Below are 23,846 nucleotides of genomic sequence, written 5' to 3' on the forward strand. Positions count from 1 at the left end.
CTATAGTGGCGTTTGTGTTTACAAACGCCGCTAAAGACTCATACTTTAGTGGCGTTTTTATACAAACTCCGCTAAAGACGCGTACTTTAGTGGCATTTTTATTCAAACGCCGTTATACACTTGTACTATAGTGGCATTTGTGTTTACAAACGTCGCTAAAGACTCGTAATTTAGTGGCATTTTTATACAAACGCCGCTAAAGACTCGTACTTTATTGACATTTTTATACAAACGCCGCTAAAGACTCGTACTTTAGTGGTGTTTTTATTCAAACGCTGCTATACACTTGTACTATAGTGGCGTTTGTGTTTACAAACGCCGCAAGTTTACAAATTTTAAGTGTCGCGCCCTCTAACCTTTTTTTCATTTTTTTCCCTTTCAAGCATTTTTCAATCCCGCCGTTTACCCAAACCATCTTCTTCACTACCAAACCCATATATTTCACTACCATTTTTATGCTATCTCTGATTTAGATTCCCTTATCCACATTTTTAAAAGAACTCATCGCTGGAATTGAAGAGCAAGGAATCTGAAGTTGAACTACCGAGATCCAAATGATGGATCTAAACCTGAATCAACTAGAATCGGGTTGGGAGGAATTGAGGAAAGAAGCTCGAAAGATCGAAGGCGATCTCGATGTCAAACTATCTTCTTATGCTAAGCTAGGTGCTAGGTTCAATCCAGGAGGGTTGCTCGTTTTCTTCCTTTTTATTGTTATTTTATGGAATGTGTGTTGTTATTTTAGCCGCATCATATAAAATAAAAATATTTAATTTATCTGGAGTAAGTGAATTAAGATATGATGGATACTGAATTTTATAAAATTTCATGTTCATGTTCTGTTTTCAAGTTTTTTCTACCGAGCTCTAAAAGTCTTTAAGAGTTTAAATTATCTATTGTTGTGTCATTTTAAGTTTTATCTATGTCTGACATTAAAATGTAAGATGAATTATAATTAATATTGTATCAAGTTAAGTCATTGGGTATTTTTTGGTTTCAAATTTTAGGAGTTTTATTTTGAAAGATGAATTTAACGTATGATGTTAATATTTCGTAATGACATTTAATGACAATGATCATAATAAAAACAAATTAAAAATTTAATGATGGTATTGTAAGTTTTAAAATTCAGTAACTAAAAATAAGCATACTAAAAACTTGGTGACTATTTATTTAGTTTACCCTGACAATAATAAGATCTTCAAAAAAGAAAAAAGAAAAAAAAAGGAACTAATACAGGCTTCGAACACGAAAACCAGTAAAAAAATCCGAGTCAAAAACAAAATTCGAAAAGAAGGAACCGAAATCCAAAGCCAAAAATCTTCTTCCAAGTGTTCCATCATACACCGCCAAATGTACACCTTCAGCTGCTCGATTTTGCCAACAAACAAACCCCTCAGATGCCAAACGTAGCATTATCCAATCTCTCACTGTCTAATCTCAACCCTAGACCGAAGAGAAGAAGACGATGGCGAAGCACGCCGCTGTTGGATGGGGCCACTACCACTTACAGAACCGATGGCTTTTGGCTCTTCTCCTAATGTTTTCTGTTTCAACGGTTATTGCCTTCTTCATGAGAGCCGGCTTCGATTCGTGTGATCGGAACGTTTCTGCTGCTGTTGATGGTATAGACTCTGCTCGGCATGTCATTCAAGGCGCCGAGAAACGAACTCCGCAGATCGCTTCTGCGAAGCCGAGTCCGCTCAGTTTCTTGAAGTTGAAGGTCGTTCTGCTGGTGTCGCACGAGCTCTCGCTTTCTGGTACACTTCTTGTTTTTATTTACGTTAATAGCTATCTTTAGTGAGTTCAGTCGCTTTGGAATTCATTTATGATATTTCAGTTGAATTTCAATGTAATGGAATTTGTTTTAGTTGCCTTCCTTTTACTGTCGAGTGACTTGGTGTATGATTGTTTCCATTGAAGTATCATTGCAAATGAACCGAATTTATGTTCAGTAGCTTTGAGGTAGACATTTGCATCATCTATGGGATGTCCTTGCATGGTTGTAACTGATCCGTGGACACATATAAGTGAGTTTTATTATCGTATGAAGGAACTAGCAGAGGATGTGCATGGATTCTTTCGGTTAGTGTGCTACACCAACCATGCCCAAAATTTTTAAAGTTATTACTGCTGGTTTTTTCGATTCAAGTAATTAATAGATGTATTGCATATGCATTCATTAATATTTGTAGAATGTCAGTTTTAATGTCATGGTTATCATTGTCAGCATATCATTTGCTAAAAGTTTCTTTAGTTTTTGTGAGGATATCTGCACATTCTCATATCATGTTTAATATTATCCTAATATGAAAAAGAGAAACTATATAGTTCCACTAGGGCCCTTTGTGTCTTAACTTAATCCATTTTATCAACTTTGCAAATTTTGACACTCTGTAAAAAGCATTCCACCAGTGTGCTGGTATCTTTGAGGTTTAATTACTTTCTGAGGCTCTGTTGACATGCTACTTATGACTCATCATTATTTCCTATAAATGAAAATTATATCATAATAAATTCTGAGATTCTTGTTGACTCTTTACTCTCAAGTACTCTGGAGGTAGATTATTGTTATTTTCTGGAATGTGTGTTGCTTTTTTCCCCCAATAGATTATTGAAATCACTTATGGGTTTGAAGTAATGGTATAATTCTTCATTTTAAGGAATTCAAAAGAATCAAGCAATGAGGGAACATGCTTGTTAGCACAGTGTTCGGGGACTTAGATGACTTGGCTTGAGACCAAATATTCTTGCTTGTTGTAGTACAATGGTTCTACCCTTATTTATATTTTTCAACTGTATTTAGCAGTGCTAATTTGACATTTCTTATTCATTCACTTGCCCCTTTTTTGCAATAGGCAATTGATGATAATGTCAAGTTAAAGCTCTCTCCGTTTTGCCATGTTCCGGTAATGAAACATGAATTCTATTTGTCTGCTTCTCTTCCATCTCCTAAATCAATAACTACTGTTATTAAGAAATATGACTTCTTTCTAGGCCGAAAATATTGTCACTCTCTATGACGTTCCAAATATTTGGCACATTCCTTTACTACTAAGAGTAAGTAGTTCACTTTTTGAGTTCTTTTTATCGTCTAAAATTCTTATAGTACAAAGTTATAACTGGAAATATATGTTCCTTGATTCATTTGTTTATTTTACTGATCATGAATAGGATCAAAAGGCACATGAAGCAATCTTGAAATGATTGAACCTACTAGGGTTTTCCCTATGAACTTTGAGGGACTTAGACATGCATGCTTTCTTGATCCAAAATTATAAGATTTCATTGCTTATCCCTCTTTTGTATTTCCTTAACTTTTCTAAGAATACAAACTTGCTCAGATTCTTGGGGTAAGAATTCTAACTTCTAAAAGTAAGATGGCAACCAATACATTATTAAATTTTTTCTTTATGATGACATTTTTTACATTCTTATGTAGAATATATTTTAGTTTTCATGGTTCCTGACTTCCTGTTATTGTTGTTTGTTGCAACATCTTTTTTTAGTTCTCAATCACTCACATGTATGTTATGAATGCAAGTTCTGGTGGTTGTTTCATTCTCTTCTTAGTCTCATCTAAATTATTGTAATTGCAGTAATCTTGAAGAACAAACTTCAACAAAAAGCGGCTTCTTCAATAGACTGGCACAGTGTTTCCCATTTGTTTTTAATCTATTGAGGAGATATCATTCACTGTCAAATGATACTTTCAAATAAGATGTCAAGACGATGAATATGACAAATTCCAATGAAGTGGGAAACAAAGTAGCTTTAGAAGGCATATCTGGAGGTTATGATGATGACGCTAGTGAAATTGAGGATGTATCGAACAACAAATCCATGTATATCTACACTTTGAGGTTCAGTTGTTACTCATTTGTACTTTAATGTCTTTTAAGGTTCTCTCTCCATAAAAAAACTTTAATTTATTTTGTTGTTAAGTATTTTTCTTTATGTTTTTTGTCTTAATTAAAATGTATGGTTGTTGTTAATTAGATAAAGCTAGATATAAATTTAGGTGATGTATAGCAGAAATGAAATATGCAAAATCAATTAATATTAGCTAAATAAAGGTAATTAGCGGCGTTTGTATCCAAAAACGCCGCTATAGGTCTGACTTTTTACGGCGTTTGTGTTCAAAAACGCCGTTATAGGTCTGACATTTTGCGGCGTTTGTGTACAAAAACGCCACTATAGGTCTGACCTTTTACGACGTTTGTTCTAAAAACGCCAGTATAAGTCTTATCTTTTGCGGCGTTTGTATCCAAAAACGCCGCTATATATCATAACTTTTTGCAGTGTTTATTCCAAAAACGCCGCTATAGGTATCGACCTTTTGCGGCGTTTGTTCAAAAAACGCCGTAATAGATATTGACCTATTGCGGCGTTTTTTGTTCTCAAACGCCGCTAACTTTAGCGGCGCTGGTATTGCCGGTGCTTCTTGCGACGTTTTTCCTATCGCCGTAAATACTTTTAGCGACGCTTAAAAACGCCACTATAAGACTAAAAAAATACCGCTAAAACTCTGTTTTGCTGTAGTGTTAATAGAAATCGTGAAACAAAAACAGCAGTTTTATGCATCTTTTAGCTGAAAATGAAAACACTAATGATATTAAAACTAGCATCTTTTCATGACGGGTCAATACTTGTGATTCAAACTGGTTAAATTAATAATACTGTGCACACCAATCCGCCTCGGCAATTAAAAAATGAGAAAATAACCTCATTGACCAAAAATGCCTTATAATATACGATTTTAACCAACTTTTTTGGATTTGCCAAAATGACCAACTAAATCGCAATGCGATCGATAATTCGCAACGCGATCTCCGGTATCGCAAATCAATTTTCAGATTCGCAACGCGAACTTCGACTATCGCAATGCGAACTTGGACTATCGCAATGCGAATATGTAAATCGCAATGCGATAGTCGGCTATCGCAATACGAATATGTAAATCGCAATGCGATAGTCCGCTATCGCAATGCGAATATGTAAATCGCAATACGATAGTCGGCTATCGCAATGCGAATATGTAAATCGCAATGCGATAGTTGGCTATCGCAATGCGAATATGTAAATCGCAATACGATAGTCGGCTATCGCAATCCGAATATGTAAATCGCAATGCGATAGTCGGCTATCGCAATGCGAATATGTAAATCGCAATGCGATAGTCCAAGTTCGCGTTGCGATTTATTCCAAGTTCGTTGCGATAGTCCAAAATAGCAACGGCGGTATTGCATTTGTTTTTTAAAAATTTTCTCTAAAAAGATAGTATTCGCGCGGACGTGTCGAAGACACGTATTACCACGACCACGACCACGACGACGACCACGACCACGACCACGACCCGACCCGACCCGACCCGAGACGGACGGCGACGGCGGCGGCGCGCGAGAGTCCCCCTTGTTCTCTATCACTCAACAAGGAAGTGGGAAAGCCAAGCCTTAAATACCATTCCCAATAGTGTTTCCAATACTATGTGGGATTGAGCATTACCAACACTTGTTCCCAATACTATGTGGGATTGAGCCTTAAATAGTGATATTATTTTTGAATGTTTTGCTTAAAATTACAATAATCGCGATTGATTGTAGATTGACATTTAATTATGACATATTTAATCGTATAATACTAATGCAATTGGTTGCTGATTCAGTTGTTTTAAGGTGCATGATTGTTAATTGTTTCCTAAATAATCACATTGTATTGGAAACAAGTGTTGGTAATGCTCAATCCCACATAGTATTGGAAACACTATTGGGAATGATATTTAAGGTTTGGCTTTCCCACTTCCTTATTGAGTGATAGAGAACAAGGGGGACTCTAGCGCGCCGCCGCCGCCGCCGTCCGCGCGAATACTATCTTTTTAGAGAAAATTCTTAAGAAACAAATGCAATACCACCAGTCGTTGCGATTTTGGACTATCGCATTGCGATTTACATATTCGCATTGCGATTTACATATTCGCATTGCGATAGTCGAAGTTCGCGTTGCGAATCCGGAGATCGCGTTACGAATTATCGATCGCATTGCGATTTAGTTAGTCATTTTGGCAAATCCAAAAAAAAGTTGGTTAAAATCGTATATTATAAGGCATTTTTGGTCAATGAGGTTATTTTCTCTTTAAAAATTTATTATTATTTTTGAGATTTTGGATTCCAACATCGCATATGTATGAATACAAACGTTTATTGTTAAAAAATTAAAAATATTTGAATAAATACTACCTTATCTTCAACTCAAATTTATTCAAAAAAATTAATATTATTGTTTTTTTGTTTGACAAGTTGGTGTTGAATTTGCACTTAATTAAACTTCCATCCATACTAATTGTTTCAATAAGATAAAATATTAAATTCTTAAATAAGATTAAAAAATTGAATTTCGATGTTATGAATAATTTAAATTAAATTATGAAAATTAGTTTATTGTTCAATTTAAATTAATTGATTAATAAATTGAATATGAAGTATTGGTGAGGTAATTTGTTAAATATCATTTTTCTTCATTTTAATGAGTAATTAATATTGCTGCGGGAGTTATATTAAAAATATCATTATAAAAACCTTTTGCCTTTTATTTTTAAATTAAAAAAACTTTAAATCTTTTATTTATAATTAAACGCGAAAAATAGATTTTTTTATAAAATATTTTTATCGTTCAATTAATAGTTATTTATTAAATCTTTACAAAAGATGCTTGAGCTATGCGTGAGAAAGTTTTTAAAAAATGAGAGGAGGCTTTGAAGGGGGAAAACACAAGCTCCGGGGGAGAAAAATTGTACACTGGAATGCATGGCTATGTGGATCATAAAGCTGGGTTTCGAAGACAACAAACTCTTCCCAGTGTGAAAGCTGGTGGCTCACATGGACCTCTTAGAGCTTCTGCCCACATCAGGGTCTCAGCAAGGTTTGATTATCAACAAGACATGTAAAGACTACAAAGAAACTGGTTACCGTGGTTACGGAGATTCATGTAAGTTCATGCATGACCGTGGAGATTATGAGTCCGGATGGCAGTTAGAGAAGGATTGGGAAGAAGCGGAGAAAACAAGGAAAAGAAATCTTGCATGGAGATGATGAGGCAGGGGCTAGGACTGAATATTCGATTGAGCCGAGTCAAAAAAAAATTGAGTTATTTGAGTTGACGAGTCGTATTTTATGACTTGAACATAACTTAAAATTTAGTCGAGTCTAATTATTAGAGTTTTTATACAATTTGATACTTGAGCATGATATTACTTGTAAATTACTTGATGATTAAGTCTTATAATGTGATTTTGATTATGTGATAAAAATATAACTTATGAAAGTTTAATTTTGATTTATGTTCTCTGATAATATCTCCAATCTAATTTTCGTCTAGACCAAATTAAGTGTATTATATTCTTGTGTCAAAACCTATGTTTAGTTGATTATATAACTAAATTGAGGTTCAGTGTGTGCTTAATGTTTATGCATGCAACCTTGGATTTTATTCTATGTTGGATAATTGTGACTTGTAATTAATGCAATCTGATTTTTATATATAGTTCTGTTAAGGTGTTTGGTTACTTCATGAGATGTCAATATATACATTGTGATTAGAAGAGTTAGGACTTGAATTATATGTCAATTTCTCTATATCTCTGCTTCCGAAAAAGTAATAAAGAATTCATTTTGAAGTAAATGACTTTCTGAAATCCTGATAATCCGATTAGCTAAGTTCTTTTGTTACAATACTCTTTGTTCGGACAGTAGTGATTGCAAGACTCTTCTGCAATTTTAGAATATGAATTTCGTAAATCTTGTTGAGAGCTTTTATTTTCTTTGTCCAATATCTGTATATTACTCTTTGTAAAATCTTGGCTTTAATATCTACAATTTTTTTTTTGTTCATTCATGTGTCTAGTTATCACTTTAAATGTCCGGGTCGTCAATGCCATTAATTTCCTATTTCAAGTGACATGTGTCATAATCTGATAATTTTAATTTTTTATATAAAATTAAAAAATAAAACTATATTTTTTTTAAAATAAAACACAAATTTTAAAATAACCAAAAAACTTTAAAAACTTTCATATCAACCCCTAAACCCATGTCGCCCTCCTCCCTTTTCGTTGACGAAACTCCACCCGACCTCACCTCCCTCGGCGACTAAAACTCCTATGAAATTGTGACCGACCAACGACGAATCAACGTTTTATATCTTTTGAACCTTAAGATGAAAATTGCGATCTCACACGATTCCGATGGCCAATCAGCGACAACTAATGTGGCATATAACTAGGATAATGGCAATGACTACGTCAACGGCAGTGGTCGTGGCCAGAAAGGGCGGTGATGACGGGTTAGTGTTAGGATTTTGAGATTTTAGGGATTTTGAGATTTTAGGGATTTTGAGGTTTTTTTATAATTTAAAAGAAATTAGGTTTTTTTATAAAAATATAATAATATTTTTAATATTTTAAAAAATAAATTTGAAAATTATCAGATTGTGACATGTGTTACTTAACGGAAAAAACTAACAGTCGTTACGTCTCGGGCACCTAAAACAGTCACGTTTGTAATGTTAAACACTTAGATTGTCCAAAAATATTGTAAGCACCTATCGAGAAAAAAGATATAGTTTGAACATTTATTTGTGTATTAAGCCTAGAATCTTTTAGACACATTTTTTAATATATTTATTTGTCTAAAAAATTATCTTAGAAGGGGATAGTAATATCTAGACTTGTTTTAATTATGTTCTTTAATTTAATTATTTAATCTTATTCATATTTATTAGTTTTATTTGTTATCTGTGCACTTTATTTATCGAGTTATTTGAGAAAGTAAAATTTTCATAATTTATTTTTCATCTCACATTTATTTGGATCGAAATAATATACTATTTTATTTTATCCATTTATCTTTCAAATTTTATAAAAGAAATTATATGAATTTAAATTTTATAAACGAATAAATAAATTAGAAATATCAGAATAATATATTTTCATGATTTTTTATAAATTTTTTTATTTTAATATTTTGAATTCAACTAGTTAAAAGAAAATATTATAAGGATACTTTGGTAAAATACATATTATAAAAACTTAATTTTTTTAACCAAACACTATAACCTTACATTCTTATATTATAAGGTATTTGAACTTTATTTTGATATTATGTATCATTTCGCAACTTTAATTTTACATTAATATTAAAATTATATCAATATTGTGAATAAATACTTATTTATAAAATATGAAATTATATGCTCAAAGTTACTCAAATAACAATAACTCACATGTGAAAATCATATTAATAATTTATTAGAAAACAAAAAAATAATTTTATGAAAATAATTTTAAATATTGCAAGTCTTTGAATAAGTTATCCAATCTTTAACCGTAATTTGGCATTAATTTTTTTCCTTTTATTTATGGTAAATAGTTGACAGTTTACCTCAAATTATGTTTAGTTTATAAATGAGAAAACCCAAAAAAACTAGTAATGCTTAAAGGGAAGAAAATCACAATACTGATCATATGAGAGATTCACAAAATCAAAGAGATAACATACCTTAGATGTTAATAATCATCACCATAGCTACTATCTATATAAATCTTCATTCAGAATTGCAGTCCAAAATATTTTGGTATTATACTAATTACTCAAAACAATGAAGTTTGTTTCTGGTTTTACAGTGTTTCTTTTGTTTGGTTTTGCTTTGGGAAATGAAATCTTCAGTGAAGAAACAATTGCTGCTTTCAATTTTGATATGGGAAATGAAGTCGTTGATGAAAAAATAGTGTCTGCTTTTAATGTTATGGATTATGGAGCTGTTGGAAATGGCCAAGTAGACGACTCCCAAGTAAGTATCCTTTGTCTGCTTTTTGCTCATTTTGCCCTTGTAGTGGTATTATCCCTTAGGTCATGGTTCGAACAGCTATGTCTACAGGATTCACGGAACAGTATATTACCTTGTAATTGAGTATTAAAAAAATATTTTAACCTAATCTTTTTGTTGCATTGTGAATCAAGGCATTCGAGAAAGCATGGAAAGGTGCTTGCAATACAAATGTGGGTGAAGGGATTGCAACGATTGTAGTCCCACAAGGGAAAACCTTCCTTCTAAACCCACTCGTCTTCCAGGGTCCATGCCTTGCCAAAGCCCTTCATTTCCAGGTTCTTTTTCTATGCTTTTTTTTCATGTTAAAAACCATACTATCTAGACTCAGCGACTTCAATTGTAAAAGGAAAGATTATTTTCCCTAGAGATTTTAAATTTAAATAGTTGTGTCTGCAGAGTGCGTGGGTACTAAAATCCCTTACTATTTTGAATATCCTCTCATGAATGAATGGTGTTTTTATAGGTTGGAGGAACCCTAATAGCACCCCAAAGCACATCATGGGGAAATGGAGGAATGGGTGAATGGATTTATTTCCAAAGTGTTGACAATCTCATGCTTGATGGACATGGCACCTTTGATGGAAGGGCTCCATTTGGTGGCCACTTTGCACGAAAACATCAATTTTTGATTTTGTAATCACTTTCAACAACATTTTCTCAGTAATCACATTAGTGTTAACTTTTAATCTGATTTCCTCGTATTTATTTCTTAATTTTCAGGGAATGTTCTTCGATTGCCAACGTCGACCGGGAGTAAGTTCTCTAAGAAAAAAAGGGTTTATTTTATTCAATAAGATTGAGATCAACTTACTATGAATGCTTGTGTGTGTTTTAGGCTTTACATTTTCACAATTGCAATGGGCTTAAAGTAAAGGGACTGACACATGTAGATAGTCCAAGGAGTCATATTTCAGTAAATGGTTGTAAAAATGTTGTCCTCTCCGATCTTCACATTAAAGCACCACAGGATAGCCCAAACACCGATGGAATCGACATTTCTAGCTCTTCCAATGTTCAAATTCTTGATTCCACTATTCAAACTGGTACTCCATCTCCCTCCCTAACTTGTTCTAACAATATCGACAATCGATTCGAACTCACGTACACTTTTGTTCCAATAGGTGATGATTGTGTTGCCATTAACGGTGGTTCATCTTTCATCTACATCAACCGTGTTAACTGCGGTCCGGGCCATGGGATCAGGTCTTTGTTCATCGCCATGCTTTTCTATGTTTATGATTTCAACTCATTTTTGCTGTTAGTATTCATCGGAATCGGCTCGATTTGCAGTATCGGGAGTCTCGGAGATGGAGCATATGACACTGTCGAGGAAGTACATGTGACAAACTGCAACTTAACCAACACTCAAAATGGTGTAAGAATCAAGACATTTCAGGTGAGCCAAGTGGTTAAGAAGACTATTTTGTACGAGTTTGGATCAATTTCTGATGCCATTTTTATGAATAAATTGTAGGGTGGTTCGGGTTTCGCCCGAAAGATCTCATTCGAGCATATCTTGTTGAACAACGTCGATAATCCGATCATCATAAACCAATTCTATCAGGACAAGGGAAGATTACGTTCATACGGAATATGGAAGAAAGCAGCGGCCATTCAAGTGAGCGACGTCACATATTCTGATATTCGGGGAACATCGGCCAACGACCAAGCTATCGATCTGGATTGCGACAACGTGGTAGGTTGCAGTAACATACAAATGCGTAATATAAACATAGAAACAAGTGTTAATCCTCCCAAAATCTATGGCTCCTGCAACAATGCTCATGGAACTGCATTTGACGTTCACCCTAAAGTCCCATGTCTGTCTTGAACATCTTGGATGATTTAACCTTTATCACGTTAGTATATAACTGTACTTTTATCTTTTTTTGAATGTTTTCTTTCTTCTTTTAAGCATTTTTAAATAAATTCGAAAAACGAGAGATTATTAGGTAGGATTTTCCAACCTTCAATTGCAGTACCTTTCAATAATAATGTTTCCATGCTTTCCTTTTGAAATAAATTCAATGTTTCTTTTGATTACAAGTAACCCAACTCCTTATATAATAATGTTCCTTTTGAATGTTTTTTTCCATTTTTAAAGATTTTTAACCTTCTTTAATCTATTCAGAATTTTCTTAACTAATTGATAGCGTACACATATCTTACAGACGCAACTGCTCGAACCCATAATTTATAGAGAATAATATTTACTTTAATCACTTAAGCCACTTGGTGGTTCATTGTTTGCCATATTTATGTTCAAATACGGTGGTGGAGTGAATTAATACTCCAAACAAAAACAAGTGGTTCAGAGGAAAAAAATGGTAGAAAGAGAGAGCTTTGAGTAGAAAGCAAGCAACACAAAAGGGCGACCAAAAACCTTCACTTTCATCTTTCCCAATATGAAAGCTAAGCATATATGCCAACTTTGCATCAACACCAACATCATCCATATTTTAAGCTGCATCTAACTCGCCTCTATTCCCTTTATGGGATTCTTCATATTTACATCTCTCTCTAACCAAAAGCCAGGATATGTCTAGAGTTTAATACAAAACTCGATCGAGTTTAAACTTTAAAAATGCAAGTTTGATTCGAGATGAAAATTGAACGATTCAAACACTTGAGCTGAACTTGATAAGTTGAGTACTCGAATTATGATCCGTCCATAATTTGAGCTGAACTTGACAGAACCAAATCAAACTCAATATTTATTCTTTTCTTTTTTTGAGCCAAACCTGAATAGCTTACAAAGAAAGAAGTCTGATTTGCACCCAAGTTACTAAAAAGTTAGCTGCTCAATAATCAAATCTTTAATTGCCAGCCTACACTTTTGTCCCCCTACAGTTGCCTTTATATATCTCTATATCAGTTTTCTGCTCTTTGAATAGTAGTTTGGACATTAGAAGCAATTGCCCTTTATTTTTCTGGCATTGCTGAAACCGAATCATGGAAAACAGGGTTTGCATGTTCCTTCTCTATTCAACAATGGCGGCCACTCTTTTCGTACATTGCGGTAAGCTGATTTATGCTACATTATTGTTTGAGTTCTTCAAAATTACTACGTAACATCTGTGTTAGCGTGTTAATGTTGCATATAGATACATATTCGACGCGATATATTTAATTTTTTCAAAAAAAAAAAAGATTATGTATCGTATTCATATCTAAATATGCGTCGAACACGTCTTGAATCAAGAATTCGATTCAAACTATACGATGAACAACGAACTGATTGCCTAAACACGAAGAAATTGTTATTATTTAATCAATGTTTGAGTTTCTGAAATGTGATGAAGAGTCAAAAAGTTGCATATGGAATATGCTTAGTTTGCGTTGCCACCAAGTTTCTGCACTCATCTAACTGTTGTTGTTATTTTTGACAGATGCAAGAACAACAATGGAACTAATCAAAAATCCAAATCATGCCATAAAGCACACAATGAAATTGCAGCTAATGAGTAAACTTATGAGTTTAGTGATTGAACAACCCACTGATACATCAAATTCTCAACCTTATGTAAGCCCTCCATTTTCTTTGCCACCTTTTGATTCTTTGCCCCCTTTGAATTCTCCTCCTTATTGTGTTAACCCTCCTCCAACTCCTATTGGAACCTCACCTTCACCACCCTCTCCCTCTTACAACTTTCCTCCTCTTTTTCCGGGCCAGAGCCCCCCACCAGGCCCACCCGGAACTCCGAATCCACCCGAGACAGTTCCAAACCCACCTAGCATTTTTCCAAGCCCACCTGGAGCTCTAAATCCACCTGCAATAGTTCCAAGCCCACCTAGTACCTTTCCAAACCCGCCCGGAACTCCAAATCCACCACAAATAGTTCCAAACCCACCTAGTGTTTTCCCAAGCCCACCACATGCGATACCGCCACCGACAGTTTATGTGCCAAGCCCATCAGGGCCGACACTGAGCCCACCGTTTAATGTTCCATCACCATTTGGGTTTAATCCAAGTCCGCCAGAGTTTCTACCACCGATTGTGTACCCTCCCCCGACGGTTCCACCAGCTCCCCGTACGGGTCCAACCACGGCATTATGGTGTGTGGCTAAGCCATCAGTTCCTGGCCCAATCATGCAAGAGGCAATGAACTATGCATGTGCATCTGGGGCAGATTGTGATTCAATTCAGCCTAGTGGGTCATGTTTTGAGCCTAACACCGTTTTTGCCCATGCTTCCTATGCTTTTAATAGCTATTGGCAGAAGACAAAGGTTGCTGGTGGCACATGTGAGTTTGGAGGCACAGCCATACTAGTCACAGTTGATCCAAGTGAGTTTCTCAATTAAATCTATGTATGATACTATATTAGGCTTTTTCAATAGGGGCTAAGGGTAAACTACATGTTTAGTATATAAACTATTACTTTTGTTCCTTTTTACTACATAAACTTTATTTTGTTTTAAAACCATACCTAATGTTTAGGTTTTATTTTGGTATCCCATTTGTTAAAAACTTAACGGTGATATTGAAGTGTCACCATAAGGTAAAGCCACGTCATCATTAATTTTTTTAAATACCACGTTAGCAGTTCTATTAATTTGTCAACAGTGAGGTACCAAATTGAAACATAAGCTAAACGTTAGATATTGTTTTGAAAATAAATAAAATTTAGATACCAAAACAAAACAAAAATAACAGTTTAGGTATTGAACGTATAGTTTACCCTCGATTATAAAGCATCTTACTTATTTGTGTTAACTTTTGGTGTCATGAAAACAGGTTATGATGGCTGCCATTTTGAGTACCAACAATGATCTCTTGGTTGTCATTTTGAGTATCAACAATGATGGGTGAATACAACAAGAATGATTTCTTTTTTAAGTCTTTTCCCCCTTTTTTTAAGAATAAAAAAGCATAAATTTTGCAAGTACAAAAAATTGCATGGTATAGATTCACTTAGGCCATTGGTTTAGTTTTTTTGTTTTCATTTTAGGCCTATAATTATAAACAGTTCTTGCCTTTGAAATTTTCATTTGTACATTTGGATCTCACTTCTTCCTCCTGATATATGCATGACATGGGAGATCATGAAAAATGTTAAAATCAGATTATCAATGAATTGGATAAAAATAAATTTGGATTCCTGTTAGTATATTCAACTTACACAAGTTATCCAACAATGGAACATCAGAATAATTTTTTCATTATTTCAGATCATAAATCAAAGATGCTAATCCAAATGGTTCAGTACACTGATGACTTAAAGGGTACAAATCTATTTGAAGTATTACAACACAAAAGACAACCTTCATTGTGAATAAAGATGAAACCAATTACAAGCATCTTATTTCCTTTTGTTGTGTGGAATATGTATAAATGGGACCGAATCATCTACGGATTTCTCTTTGGTTTCCGACTAACAGTGATGCGCCTTGAAACAGACCGACCGCATCGTCACAAACTCCTCGGCGGCCGAAGGATGAATCCCCACCTTCAAACATCAGTAACAGCAATGATAAAAACTATGTCAAAGCTAGCTTTGCTCATGCCAACACATAATTCAGAGTCTATGGGTTCAACTATTTGCTACTTATTGGCTCTACCTAGAATCTAACTCCTTTACTGAATTGATTTAAAATAGCAAATGCAGCTTGATGTTAAATCAATCCATTGTATACTATTGGACTGCATACGTCAATCCGAAGACTTACCGTGCTGTCAAATTGTGCCTTAGTCGCTCCACACTTTAGTGCAACAGCAATGCCCTAAAAAGAAAAACCAGAATCAGAACATTATCAGGTCTAATATGCAATGTGGTTCACCTTTTCCCATAATGCAGCCTATTGCAAGAGAAAATAATGCATGAGGCCATCAGGCATGTGACATATTGTGTGGTTCACTTATTTCCCTGATGCAAGCTTATGCAAGGAAAACGGGCCTATCGAATCATTACCGTTTGTATAATATTTCCAAAAATAATATCTATGTTACTCCAGCTCAATTTCTTGAAATATACATTTCCAATACATATATATACATAAGATACGACACTTTAAAGAACCCCCAAATGCATGAAAACAACTGGAAACAAAATTATTCCCATGTCGGACAGACCCATATCCAACAATCACGTCCGAGTCTTGAGTTACATAAATAATGGTTCACCTAGAAAATCATCTTTTGTCATCAGGATTTTCAATATTCTCTAGTACTTGAACTTTCCACCATGGCAAAAGGCAACATCATTCACAGATAAAAAAATATTCAGGGAAAGACAAAATGGACTCGCTCAATCCAATTAAGTTTTCTTGGGGCTACGCAGAAGTTACACTATTCAAAATCAGACCACATTACCAACTACATTCATATTGCTTACCATAAGATTTATTTAAGTTACCAAGGCATCCGTATTTATACTGAAACATGAAGACAAACATCAAAATAACCAACAAACATGGTACCTGCATAATTTCAGGTGCATCTGGCCCACACATAGATGCCCCGAGTACCTTATCAGTCTCCTGATCAACGACTAACTTCATGACTGTCTTTTCTTGCCGTCTAAGCATAAGAGAAATTCAAAAATTGCAAAACACGAAAATATTAGATGCTTAATTGACACAATATTAGATAAAATAGATTATTTGAAAAGTATATTAAATGACAAGGAACTTACTAAAGAAGCCAAAAAACAAATAACCCAAGAACATCCAAAATAAATAACGAGAATAACAAAACCAAATTCAGATCTTATAAAAGTTGATCCTTTATGTCATAACTGTTGGTAATGCTCAATCCCACATAGTGTTGGAAACACTATTGGGAATGGTATTTAAGGCTTGACATTCCACTTCCTTGTTGAGTGATAGAGAACAAGGGGGGCTCTCGCGCACCGCCGCCGCCGTCCGTCCGTCTCGTCTCGTCTCGTCTCGTCTCGTCTCGTCTCGTCTCGGCTCGGGTCGGGTCGGGTCGGGTCGGGTCGGGTCGGGTCGTGGTCGTGGTCGTGGTCGTGGTCGTGGTCGTGGTCGTGGTCGTGGTCGTGGTAATACGTGTGGTCGTGGTCGTGGTCGTGGTAATACGTGTCTTCGACACGTCCGCGCGGATACTATCTTTTTAGAGAAAATTCTTGAGGAATTTCTCTTTGAAAGAAACAAATGGAAAATGTGAAAGATATCAACTGATATTTATAGGCTGCTGAGGACTGTTTGAATTTCAAATAATAACAGCTGATTAATTTATCAGAAATTAAACAGTTTATTCCTAAATTAAATCAGAAACGTTAAGATGTACCTGGTACAATACCACCACCAGTCCACTCCGGTTTCGGGTGTACGGAATTTGGAGCGACCGTGTTAACCTCGGGGGACGGTCCGCCTACTGCAGCGATTACACACATCGAGGCGAATTCGTTTCTAAGGCAGTGGTTCTTACCACGACACGGTTTACGAATCTGTTCTTCTTAATTACTGTTTATATTTTCAGTCAGTGCTAACGGTGTAGTTTTGCAGTTCATATATCCAACAATAACCTTCATGACCTAAAGGCTAAAACTTAGCAAACCACATCCACATCATGAAACCACAAATACGATTATACATAGAATGTCAAACTGCATCCCAAAGCCACATTACACAAGCTCTTCAATGTGCTCTAAATTATCCATGTTGAACACCTTAACGTTTATGGGTATGTCACTTTGATCTTTGAAACTAATATAAAAAACTTGTGATAAAACAAGAGGTCTCCACGTCCAAACCCAATTCTTGAATCCATATAATATAGTAAAAGATGCAGACTAAGCCATATGTTATACAACCTAATTGATAGGTGAGCCTGTCAGAGGAAGTAGAGGGCAGGCAGGAAGGGCTAAGACATAGATGGCTACATATTTATCTAGGATCTGTTCAGCTGGAACCTATAGGTATTTGTTAAGGATTCTTCAATTATCATTTTAGGAAATGCCATTATTGTTAATGCACTACTTTTACTGAATTCAGAAAAAGTAAAATATTTCTTTTACAAATATCACCAAATCAATGCCACTATGTACTGGTTAACATTTTCTATCTTTCTATTTATTTTTCTGTGCAATAACATCTCAAAATAATCATCATACCCAGATATGGTATTCTTCATTGGATTGAAGGTTGATGTGAAAACCAGAATATCGCTATTTGCTTGTTCAATTGCCTGCTCTTCACTGAGACCAACAACAGAAAGTGGAGGGATGCTGCAAAATAGCAAATGGGCATAGCAATTAATTTGGGAAAAAGAGAAGTGAAATGAAAAGCAATAAGTTGGAAACTAACCACATAGAAAGATAACTAGATTTTGACACAATCACAAAAGTGGATGCAATCCACATAGAAAGATATCTAAATTAACCATACACACACCACAACACACCAACACCAACACCAGAGGCATGTAGTAAGATATAACTCATTACCTAAAAACCGCACAAGGTATATTGGTGTAGTCTGGTTTGCTGGATTCCCCACCAAAAACAGTTTTCTTAAAACATTTTCCCAAAAATAAAAGGAAAAACATGTAATTTCATAAAAATAAGAAATTTGATAGTTCAAGTGATCATATGTAATTGCTTCAGTGAAAAAAAGGGCTAGGTACAGGAAAAATGAAAGGGCTTCAGAAAGAACACTTGCCGCAAAGCAAGTTCCTTCCATTAAGGCTACTGGAGTCAGGTTCATCCGATTTGTAATATCACCAACAGCCCAGATACTGGGGATGTTAGTGCGTGAGTACTCATCCACCTGCAAGACGAAGATAGATTGGCCTCAGTACTGCAATAAAAATTCAACTAGGTCATGCCACTGTTATTTGTCAGGCAACAGAACATATAGAAATGCAATTAACATAATTATGTCAACCAAATATCCAACAAACCATTCACAACTAAAATAGGAAAATAAGTCATCTTCAAATATAGATCAAAGATATGGACAAAATGAACAATGTACACAAATAAAAAGAAATGTACAACACACGATGTAACTTAAAGAAGGCTATTTCAGCCTTACATAATATCAGCTCCAAAGCTACACATAGTTCTTTCTAAAGACGTGCCTTCTTAAAACGATGTCAGGAGACAAAGTAACTTAAAGAAGGTTATTTCAGCTTTATTTAATATAAGCTCCAAAGCATCACATAGTTCTTTGTAAAGGCAGGCCTTCTTCTTAAAACTATATCAGGAGTAAAAATGCATATCCTATCTGGTACCGATCAAAATATATTATCAAAAAGGAGCAAGTAATAAAGAAAGAAACAAAACATCATATGTGTGGCACGTAAGATCAATCACAATGAAATCATAATCATGCAAGCTAAGATTATCAGTAAAAAACCTAGTGTGCAGATGCCAACTCATTTCAATAAAAAAAACTTAAGGGTTTGTTTGGACACCACTGAGTAATTGCAAGAAAATGTAATTACCCCCCCCCCCCGGGGGAGAATTGAAGAGTGTAACTAAACCAATTTCAATGATTACCCAAACGGGATACATGTGTAATTACAAGCAATTGCACCCAAATACAATTACTTGGTGGCTTTCAAAACACATCCTCAATAATGTTTGATGATAAGAAATAAGAATAAGAGATGGGATAACAAGTAACCTTCACAGCTCCAGTGTTATCAAGTTCAACGCCTACAGCTTCCAAATTCAACTTCTTTGAGTTTGGTAACCTTCCTGAAATAAACAAAAGAAAATATTATCACCCAAAACAAAAGATGTATATTCATAATGACATAGCAGGCCATCAATACACCAAATTTGTGAAAGCATATGAAAGTTCAAATATAAAACATTCAGAAAACAAGCGACATTAAAACTATTAACCAGGAGCATGAACAAGTACTTATATAAAGTGCATCAAAATAATAGCAAGTAATTCAAATTTCACAAATAATTTAAAGAAATACAGAAGTAAAACAAGTAGGCCAAGCACAATATTCTATCTTGCAAACATAACCAGTAATAAAACATTATGACTGCGTGTAAGTTTGATCATCCAAACAAAGGAATTGTTTAATGGCAGAAATAAGCATTTAACATAGAGAGAAAGATGGAGACAAATGGCAATTTTATGACAAACTGAAGAAATGAAGCAGCAAGGAAGACATTCAGTCTCTAAACATTTAGAACTGATAGTAACCACAAAGAAAAGAAGCTGACTATTGTTTCAAAAAGGGCACCTGTGTGACTAAACAGTAAAGGTGTGCATTCAGTCAGTTCGGTCCATTCAATTAAATAGCATGATTCTTCTTAACAAACCACAATAACCGTCTAAACCAAATACACCAAATTGATAAAAAAAATAACTTTTTCTAAGATCTGTTCATAAAATAAATCATTGTAAATTAAGCATCTATATACATTGATTAAATAATTTGATTGAGTTATTTCATATTTAGGTATTTAATTCCATATTTAGATTAAATTAATTAAACATAAACATAAACTTATTATTCGAAAAACTTATTCTATTTTACTCGGTTTGGATTTCCAAAACTGAACCAAATAAACCGCCGAAACCTAATAAATTAACCATATAAACCAAAAACGTGACACTCTCGATTTATCAAGACTGACAAAGTGCATAATAAATTTTCTATAATTTTTTTGATAAAGTTAGAGGTCTCATTAAAAACTCCCTTCGTATTCGTCCACATACTAACATGTTAACGAACATTGGAAGGAAGAAAAGAGTACCTCATATTTCATTAAATAAAACACCCGGTACATATGAAAACACGGAATACCCTCATACGGGGATAGACACCATTACAAAAAACCAGAATCACCTAAAACTCTCACCTCCTCAACCACAAAGCCCAAAGACAATCACCCTATATTTTCTATAAAATTATCATTTATTTACATATTTTCAATCAAATGTGATTCCAAAATAAATCACAGTCTCACCTCAAGTTCACCTCCAAATGCTGCTCCATAGACCAAAATCTTTTTGGGAACACAACCACGAATAACACACCTATGAACAAATTGGGAGAAAAGTATACGCAAACATGGTATCCTAAAGATGTAGCAAAATTATTTAAGTTTAAAAAGATGATTTAACTTACGTCCCACAACTCCTCCAATGACTTCTGAACTGATTGGATGAAACGGGAGCTCGCAAATCCCAACCTTAATACATGAAATATGTTTAACTAATAGATATATAGACATAGCATTGAATTCATAACGGAAGAAAACAAGTAATCAAGAAGAAATTGTAGAAAATGGTAAAAAAAGTCAAACTAAATTCAAGAAAACAATGTGAACAAGAGCGAGAAGCTAATAACCAACACTCCATCACAGCAAAAATGAAAATGCACAATAGTTTAGTGATCAAAATTAATGGAAGAACAACAAAGTATTAAGATTTAAAAACAAAAAAAATGAGAAAACTGACAACAAAATAATTAATGATTTATATTTTATAGTAATATCTTAATGCAACAGAAAACAGGAATGATTAAACAAATTGCTTTCATATTTGACAGTAACAAATTAAAAATATTGAGGTTTAAGTGATCCGTTCCACTAAAAAATTTCCATTAAGCTGAACACCCACTGCAGCACCAGAAAAAAAATACACGAACATAAGGAAAACACCCCAACATATATTTCCATTTTCCATTGTTTCGTAGTAAGCAACTAAACACAGGTAAAGACTATTACTTCTTTCTTTTCTTTCGCATTTTGTATTATTAAACATTTTAACTTGGAACCGTTAGCTTACACTTAATCTATTCAATTATCACACTGAACCCCCCCCCCCCCAAAAAAAAAACTCTTTCAATTGTATACTCTTCACGGTACTAATTTGAAGATATCTTAGTCCAATTTGTGGAAAAACATCCAACTTAGAATCGATCACCATGTGTTATTATGAAAACCAGTATTTATAAAGAAAAAAAGATAAAGAAGTTGACAAATTTCGAACAAATCCGTTTTGCTTAACGTAAGAGAAGCTAGAAACTTGAGATACCTTAGCTCCAAAGTTAGCGGAGAATCTGGCAGCACGAACGCCACCGCTTCCGGCACCGATAACAAACAAGTCGAAATCATAATGAGCCTCCTCTTGATTGGTTTGGTCCATTTCTTCATCAACTAACATCTTCCTAGTCATGATTTACTTCGAAATGGAAACACGGATTCCACCAGTAAAAAAATAACAGAAGTCAAAAAAGCGTCAGCCACTTGTTGGATGATCACGATATAATAATAACATTAAAAAACATTGAATTTCGAAATGAAAGTTGATTACCTCAGTGAGTGAATGGGGTTGGGATGTGTAATATTATCGGTGAGGATGTAATATTATTGTGTTTGGTTAAAGGAATAAAAAATTATTAGAATTTATATTTAATTAAATTGTACTTATTACGTATTTATTTTTTTAACTAAGTTGGAAAATATTTATATATATTTTTTTAAAAATTTAAATTCATAAAATTTATATAATTTTTTTATAAAATTGAAAATATAAACAGGTTTAAAGAAAAGGTAAAATTTTATTTTAACCCCTGAACTTCATATAAAATTTTAATTATAGATTTTTTTGTAAATCTAAAATAGTTTAAGGATAAATTTGTAATTTAACATTCGTAGAATTTTTATTATTCAATGACAGAAGAATGATATTTTTGAAGAAAAAAATTTAAGGGCATTTTAGTCCAAAACACCGGTAATCCATCAATATCTAAGGAAATGCTGGTAATGACATTCCCGATAATATACTTAAAAAATTCACTATTGATAATCTTACATTACCGGAAATGAGATTTTCGGCTAACCAAACGGGGGGAATGTGGATTTCATTCTCATGAAAATCTCACATTTCCCAACCAAACTCCCCTAAGGATATAATATATATCTATCGACTATGAAAACTTATAAAATTAATGCTTGTGTTAACGGAAGTTATAAATTGACAATTTCTATAAAAAAGAAAAAGGAACTTTAGGGTAAAATAGGGAAGATCTTGATTATAGAACACATATTTGTTGAGTCATTTAACTACGAAAAATTATGAAATTATCATTTAATTTTAAAAATAACAATTTAGTCTATTGTCATTAAAATTTAATGACTGATGATATAACAATTAATAAAATTGATACGATTACAAATATAATTCACAACCTTTACAATTTATTTTAGTTTGATCTTAACTAAAAAAAAGACATAATGATAAAATTAGTCCTTGAAAATTTCATAAATGGTCACTTATTCTTTATTAGAGTTTAACCTTTAATAATTTGATTTTTTATAAAAATTAGCTCATATTGAATGAAACAATTAGTTGGCTAACATTCAGCGTATGATGTTAAGATATATTTTCTACATGTATTTAGTTACTGACTCATTATATGTCACTTAGAGTGATAATATTACATAAATCCCATCACTTAAATAATAATATTAAATGTATTTAATTACTACATTTTCTAACCTTGTGGTGACTTAAATATAACCTCTAGTGTACCCATTTAACTATAGATTACACGAACCTACTAGAAGTCATATCAAGGAATATAACCCTATAGAGGGTATGACACTTCAAATTTTCAAGGACTAAACAAAAATTTCAAGGGAATCCAAACCTCAAGATTTGACAAGTAGAGAATAATAACAAGGCGTGATTTGCAAAAGAGATTCAAATAAATACAAAAATATAAATTTAAATTATTCAAAAAAACATTAATGGTGGAATATTTTTTAACGATCGATGTTAAAAATAAAATAAATAATGTTTGTGATAATTTTATCAAAAATAGTTTGGTTACCGAGGAAGAAAAAAAAATAAATAGATTGATGATATTAATGATGTAGCTTAACCATAATTTGTTTTTACGTTTTTATCATAAATTTTATTATATACAGAGCTATTAAACCTATAGCAGTAAATGCTATGAGACGCAAAGTACTATTTGATGAATTCCAAATTTTAAAGTACGGGAAAAGATGTTACAATACAT

The 23,846-nt window shown here is 33.7% G+C and overlaps 3 protein-coding genes across 3 annotated transcripts; 2 read left to right on the forward strand and 1 right to left on the reverse strand.

Annotated features, from left to right (window-relative positions):
• The first annotated feature begins 9,651 nt into the window (after positions 1–9,651).
• Positions 9,652–11,713, forward strand: LOC120138812 (probable polygalacturonase At3g15720). Its single transcript, XM_039154215.1, has 9 exons — positions 9,652–9,843; positions 9,887–9,943; positions 10,014–10,157; positions 10,346–10,489; positions 10,603–10,635; positions 10,718–10,925; positions 11,004–11,085; positions 11,173–11,278; positions 11,357–11,713. The coding sequence occupies exons 1-9, from the start codon at positions 9,652–9,654 to the stop codon at positions 11,711–11,713; spliced, it is 1,323 nt and encodes a 440-aa protein (XP_039010146.1).
• Positions 11,714–12,802: 1,089 nt separating this feature from the next.
• LOC120138813 (extensin-like) lies at positions 12,803–14,653 on the forward strand. The gene is made up of 3 exons (XM_039154216.1): positions 12,803–12,901; positions 13,272–14,168; positions 14,619–14,653. The coding sequence occupies exons 1-3, from the start codon at positions 12,835–12,837 to the stop codon at positions 14,651–14,653; spliced, it is 999 nt and encodes a 332-aa protein (XP_039010147.1). The 5' UTR covers positions 12,803–12,834.
• A 602-nt stretch (positions 14,654–15,255) lies between these two features.
• LOC120138814 (glutathione reductase, cytosolic-like) lies at positions 15,256–22,146 on the reverse strand. The gene is made up of 11 exons (XM_039154217.1): positions 22,133–22,146; positions 21,854–22,000; positions 20,939–21,006; positions 20,782–20,851; positions 19,472–19,555; positions 18,503–18,610; positions 18,289–18,353; positions 17,956–18,069; positions 16,301–16,400; positions 15,551–15,604; positions 15,256–15,330 (listed from the first exon to the last, which is right to left on the reverse strand). The coding sequence occupies exons 2-11, from the start codon at positions 21,992–21,994 to the stop codon at positions 15,256–15,258; spliced, it is 879 nt and encodes a 292-aa protein (XP_039010148.1). The 5' UTR covers positions 21,995–22,000; positions 22,133–22,146.
• Between the last annotated feature and the right edge of the window lie 1,700 nt (positions 22,147–23,846).

Source organism: Hibiscus syriacus, unplaced genomic scaffold, assembly GCF_006381635.1.
Source record: "Hibiscus syriacus cultivar Baekdansim isolate YM2019G1 unplaced genomic scaffold, ASM638163v2 tig00110705_pilon, whole genome shotgun sequence".
Classification (NCBI taxonomy): domain Eukaryota; kingdom Viridiplantae; phylum Streptophyta; class Magnoliopsida; order Malvales; family Malvaceae; genus Hibiscus; species Hibiscus syriacus.